At 38.2% G+C, this 6,352-nt stretch overlaps 2 protein-coding genes across 3 annotated transcripts in view; one reads left to right on the top strand and one right to left on the bottom strand.

The window, feature by feature from the left end:
• The window catches only part of ical1 (islet cell autoantigen 1-like), a 34,742-nt gene extending 30,118 nt beyond the window's left edge, over positions 1-4,624 (top strand). Inside the window, exons 17-18 of one of the 2 annotated variants that reach the window (XR_008600854.1) lie at positions 864-1,085; positions 1,595-4,624. The gene's annotated coding sequence lies outside the window, so the exon portion shown is untranslated. The remainder of the gene's footprint in view (positions 1-863; positions 1,086-1,594) is intronic. The other variant, XR_008600855.1, reaches the window with a different exon arrangement.
• LOC111565854 (bone morphogenetic protein receptor type-2) overlaps positions 3,676-6,352 on the bottom strand; it is a 41,325-nt gene continuing 38,648 nt past the window's right edge. The window contains exon 13 of the mRNA XM_023266135.3: positions 3,676-5,489. Coding sequence (XP_023121903.1) covers positions 5,236-5,489 — 254 coding nt within the window. The 3' untranslated portion in view covers positions 3,676-5,235. The remainder of the gene's footprint in view (positions 5,490-6,352) is intronic.

Raw genomic sequence — 6,352 nt, 5'->3', positions numbered from 1 at the left:
GGAGAGGACCAGTGTGAAGGCGGCGGGCACGAATAGCGCTACTTCCGGTTGGTGTTGTCAAAGTAAAATGTTGGCTAACGAGAGCTGATCAGTCAACTGGTAACTTAACCACAGGACAATATTAGATTCAACGTTATTGTCATTACACGTGCAAGTACAGGTAACGAATTGAAAGGGATATATATGAATGGATATTGACAGAATATACAGATTGCTATATATACTGTACAGGTGCAATGATCATGCTGTACTAATTGACATAAAATGTCGATATAAGGATATATATGAATGATATAGATATTATCTATATAAGGATCTATATGAATAATATAGTCATAATATGAATGATATAAACACAATAGATACAAGGATATATATGAATGATACAGATATAATATGAATGATATATGGTTATATATGAATGATATAGACAATCTATATAATATAAGGATCTATATGAATGATATAGTCATAATATGAATGATATTGACGTAACCGATATAATATAAAGATATATATGAATGATACAGTTTTAATATGCAGATTCAGCTAATATGTGTCTGATGTTAAAGTTCTGACAGTAAGACCACTAATACTTCAGTTCTGTATTTACACGTTGCATATTTTTAATTGAATGCATTTATTGAGAGTGACCAATAACAGTTCTAGGATCAGATAGTATTCTACAAAAAAAATAGTCAAGAAATGAGGAAATACAGGATAAAATGATGGTTATTACATGTGTTTGACTCAAAAAGATCCCATTTGGGCACATTTAGTTAATTGGCGTAATAAAGCAAAGCAACACACAAAATGTTTAAACTGCACTATTTCGTCATACTGTGAAGTGTTTTATTTTGAAGGCAAGTCGCCGGACTTCCTTTGCCGTCCTGGCTGGCTTGACGCGGCCGTGACGTAGCGCCCCAACGCCGCGCTGCTCGTGCTGATGCTGCAGTTGCTAGGGCGCGTGGAGCAGACGGCGGAGAGGCGAGCTGAGGTAAACAAGTTCACGGAGCCGAATGTCGCCCTCTTGTGTCTCCGTTAGCGCACTGTTCTGTGAAAACTACGACGGAGTTTGTCGACAGGTAAAGTAAAAACCGTTGTCTCTCCGTTTTCGACAGCATTCAGCTAATTTAACCGAGAAACAACCGTTTCGTTACCGTTCGACGCCACTATCGTCTAAAAACAAATATGGCTGCCGGAAAGATTAATGTAGTTTTGTGCTTTTTTAAAAAGACAGAATAAAAATTGTTTTACCATTTTAGTTAGTACTTTAAGTCGCCTAACACGTGAAAATATTGGTTGAACTGAAACCTGACGAATAAAAACGTTTTTAGTGACACTATTTTCGAGAAACACATGCACACCTTTCCAATTTTCTTATTAAAAACAAACGACCGTTAAGTTTTCATCTCCATGTCAAAACTGAGAAAGAATTGAAATAGGCTTCTTTCTCACAGAAATATGACTGTAAGCTGTTGTGTCTGTAATTATTAATACTCTTTCTCAGCATTTACTATCAATTAATGGTCACCACAGCCATAAAACTGGTCTTATAGCTGCTAACTTCTTCATGTCTCCATTGGGATTTCAGCTCTTAAATACGACCTCCAGGTCACTGAAGTTGGAAGGCTTCCTCGGCGCTGCTCTGGTCTTCAGTTCCCTCCACAGATTCCTGATGGGATTTAAGTCTGGACTCTCCAAAATGTTAGTATTACTTTGTACTACGCATTTCTCGACCGCTGTATGTATTGTCTTGTTGGAAGGTCCACTGCTGTGCTGCCCAAAGCCAAGATTTTCTTTCTTCCTTTCTCCCAATGCCAATTACTTTGACAAGGCTACCTGGCAGGTCACCTGAAAAACACCCCCAGAGGAATACACTGAAATACTTGACCTTGGGGATAATGTTCTTGGGGTTCAATGCTTCTTCTTTCTTTGACCAAACAAGAGCTACATCCGTCTCTGTGGCCAAACAACTCCACAGAATAGATGACCACAAGCTTTCTTCTTTGTCCAGAGAACATTTGTATGTCTTGGAGAAGTGTTTGCCTTGAGATGTTGGTACTAGATTTGCTCAGGTTCATCAGGATGGCCTTTGTGGTGATCTGTGAATTCTTCTCAGTGCCTAATGCGACCATTCTGGGGTCATCTCTACACCTACCATGCCCTTATGATTGTCACAGTCCTTTTATTTTTTGACTATAACCACTACTACTTGAATCTGTCTGATTATCTAATACAAACACACACGTCTCTGGTTCCAGGGTCTCAAATGTGAACAGAGACTCCAATAACTATTGAAACATGTGTCTTTGTTCAAAAAACAATCACAGATTTTGCTTCTTTTATAGTTTTTATAGGCCTTCTGGAAATATGACAAAATATTCTGGGTCAAAAGTATATACTACCATTCAAAAGTTTGGGGTCACCCAGGCAATTTCAGGTTTTCCATGAAAACTCCCACTTTTATCCATGTGCTAACATAACCGCACAAGAGTTTTCTAATCATCAATGAGCCTTTCAACACCATTAGCTAACACAATGTAGCATTAAAACAAAGGAGTGATGGTTGCTGGAAATGTTCCTCTGTACCCCTATGGAGATATTCCATTAAAAATATCTGGCTAGAATAGTCATTTCCTACATTAACCATGTCTAGACTGGATTTCTGACGAATGTTATTTTCACTGAAAGAAACTGCTTTACTTTCAAAAATAAGGACATTTCTAAGTGACCCCACACTTTTGAACAGTAGTGTACATACAGCTGATTTGGTGATGTAGGAAAACATGAGTCAAATTTCCTTAGTGGCCATGACCTCTTAACTTTTTGTGAGTGATTACAGTTGAATAAAGCTGCTGACTTCGCTTCGGGAAAGTCTGTGTTGTGTAGTTAGATAAAACAAAATGGAGCTTTTTGACCACAAATATATTTGGAGAGAAAGTGAGGCCTGTAACCTCAAGAACACCAAACCTATCGTCAAACGTGACGGGAGCAGTGATGTGCCGTATTTATGATTCTATATTCATTTTAGATTTATTTAAGCCTTAAATGAGACAACTAAAAAGCAGGATTACCATCACATTCTTCAGGAAAACGTTTTTAGTTAGAACACTGAGTCTTGTAACCAGTTTGGTGTTTAAACAAGACAGTGACCCCAAACAAGCATTAGAAGTGCTGAAGGAATGGCTAAATCAGGCCAGAAGTAAGATTTTAGACCAGCCTCCAATTGGACTTAAACCCCATCGAGAACCTGTGGCCTGTGATTAAGAAACAAGTTTGTGTGAAATTCAACAAATTTAGTTTCAACTGCACCAATCCTGTCAAGAGGAGTGGTCCAAGATACAACTAGAAGCTTTTGGGCTGCTACCAAAACCACCTAGTTGAGCATTAGCTGTATGTATATTTATAACCCAGCAGATACTGTCATATTTCCAAAAGACCTATAATAAATCTGACAAAAATAAAATGCTGATTGTTTTTTGTAACAAAGACACATTTTTCAATCATTCAATCACTGAAAATTAGGTGTTGTAAGAGTCATTGGAAACTCAAGACTACCAAGATATACATGGTCTTTACAAGTGCATGTAAACTTTTGTTCACAACTGAATAATGCCTGGAACCCAAATGAGTCATGTTATTAGCATATATATATATATATATACTCAGCAATTATTTCATACATTTATTGAGATATTTTTTTTCCATATTGACTCGAAAGTGTTTACAGAAACTGTACCAAGCAGACGCATAGCAATGGAATCAAAGGCCATGTCCATTGAATGCAAAACAGAATTCCATAAAAATGATGCAAATATTAATGCAATACATGTACATGTGTTTTTTTCATACAAATTACAGATTACAAAAACATAAATGAGATCTTTTCATATGCCCTGAAGCAGCGCTGAAAATACAGAATGAGTATAATGACATTTCAGTACGCCTGTACAGCGCTAGGCCCTAACAATTCTAATGTTTGCTGACATGAAGGAACACAACACGTGCACACTCACGCACACACACTGAATCAGTCATACAAACATCAAGGGATGAGACAACGAGAAGCAGAAATAATATCCAGCGTGCTTCAGTGGGGTTTGGTTTTTGTTTTAAAGTCTCGTTTCTGATTTCAAACAGTATTCAAAGAGCAGAATCTGGGCTTTTTTTTAGTGTTTCTGGTCTTTCAGTCGCACACGGAGACAGTTAAACACAAACAGTCCACAGTGAGGTCAGGTGATAGTGGTACAGCAAGAGTCGGCCACTGTAACAGATCCCTCCGTAGGTTTGATTCTGGCGATCATAGAGTTAAGAGATCCCCAGAGTTTGAGCCATTCCTGGTGTAACTGTGCAAGCAGAGAACTTCCATGGTAACCCATTTTTCCAGTCAGCTGGGATTGATTGTTAGTGTTTGCGTCCCCCTTGAAAGATAGTCCAGAGAAGAAGGAAAATAAAGGAGGATTGTCATCCATTTTCTCCTCTCGAGCCAGGGGGTGGTAGTGTACGGTGGATTGTTTACAAAACGATTGTGACTATTCATAAGTGCAACAGAGATTAACAAATATATCAAAAATAATGACAAGATAAAAACAAAATAATGAAAGCAATAAAAACATTGAAAGCATCTAAAAGCTACATCCTATTGCACAATTAAAAAGTATGATACAAAAAATGGATACATAGTGAAATAGACAAGAATTGGTATTGCATACAAATCAAGGAAAAAAAAGTAGTTTGTTCTGTCTTTTAAGACCGTCAATTCTTTTACAGAGCCCCCTCTCACACTGCTTGATACAGCAAAGTGAGAGACACAACGCTCCGAGTCTTGATTGTTTTTCGTCGCCTATTTAAGTTTAGAGACCACCTTTTGTTGTGGTCGCAACAGACAGGACTTAAAAACACTGATTTTAATCGGTTCAAAGTGCACATAGGAAAAAAATAAATTCCATTCAAAACATCACTATGTTCATGAGGATGAAACAAACTAACAAAAGGGGAGATTAATAAAAAGTGGAAACAAGCAAATGAGAATGCTGCATAGCTGGATTCCAGTTAAAGCAATGCCATCAGAAAGACACACAGGAGCGAGACAGACCTAATTACTGTACATGATCAGACTCGACTGTCCACGGCACACTCCATAGCTTCCTCTTGCTGATTCAGAGCAGAGAGCCCGACAGATAGAAACCAAGTGCTCTTCTTGTTTTTTCCATTTTGTCAGGGGGTCTGAGTTCACACGTGCGTGTCGCTGGGCTCGCCGGCCAAGCTGCCTCCCCGCAGGAAGATGGCCGAACTGGACTTGGGCCGGTTCTGACTGTGACCTTGACCCTGGGTGGACCCGTTGTTGTTGACCTCCGGCCCCCTGGTATCTGTGGAGATGATCCATGTGGTCGGTCGCCACTTCTTGAGGGAATACGGCGTTTTGACGCGCTTCTTGATCTTATCTCCCGTCCCCAAGGCTCCATCTGGCTGCACCAGACTGTCGCCTAGAAAAGAGGATGGAAAAACGATTAGGCAACTTGTTACACCAGTGTGTTTAACACTCCTGTAGGAGGCCATGTGAGGCTGTACGTCCTTAAAAAATGCTTACACAAGCTCTCCTTATCATTACTTAAAAGACTTTAAAAAAGTATAATCCTTTGAATATTTTTGATTAGTCATTTGGTTTATAAAATGTTGTAAATGAAGTGGTAGGAATTCAAAGCACAATTTCTCAAAGCCCACAATTCCTTCTACTAATGTTCTGCTTTATGTGACAAATCATCCAAAACCCAGGAGACTAAGGAAAACAGAGGAGAAGCTGAAACCAGAGAATTTTGGCCTTATTTAAATAAAAATAAAAATCTAACAGCTGCAGATTAATTTTCTGTCTCTCAGCTTGTTGTTTAATTAAGAAGTGATTGCAGTCCTAATAAACAAAAAGTTTCAAACCTTTTTCTTTTTTTTTTTTTTAAAGAATGCCCAAAATCAAAGCAGCAAAGGTAGAGATTGGATTTGTTGTCTCTAACCAAAAGGACATTAAATAACTATAGTCCACAAGCAAACCATTCATGTACATAGTTCTTCATAACAGCATTTAATATGTACTCAATACGAATTATCAAATTACTTTTATCCATCATTTGACGGAATATAATCCACAACGATTCTAAACAATCAACTAAATTGTTTTAAGCAGTGTTGAATTTAAAAATGCCAAACATCTGTCGGTTCTGGTCCTGAAAACGTGATTATTAGCATTTCAAAGGATAAATGTGGCGATGCTCTACTGCTTCTTGTCAACAAATTCAATGCACAGAACCAGGCCAACACTGAAAGCATCCAATAACAACTATGATATGTGGATCAA

This window comes from Amphiprion ocellaris, chromosome 24 (genome assembly GCF_022539595.1).
Source record: "Amphiprion ocellaris isolate individual 3 ecotype Okinawa chromosome 24, ASM2253959v1, whole genome shotgun sequence".
Classification (NCBI taxonomy): Eukaryota; Metazoa; Chordata; class Actinopteri; family Pomacentridae; genus Amphiprion; species Amphiprion ocellaris.
The sequence above is the reverse complement of the archived record's forward strand: the minus strand, read 5'-3'. Positions and strand labels throughout refer to the sequence as shown.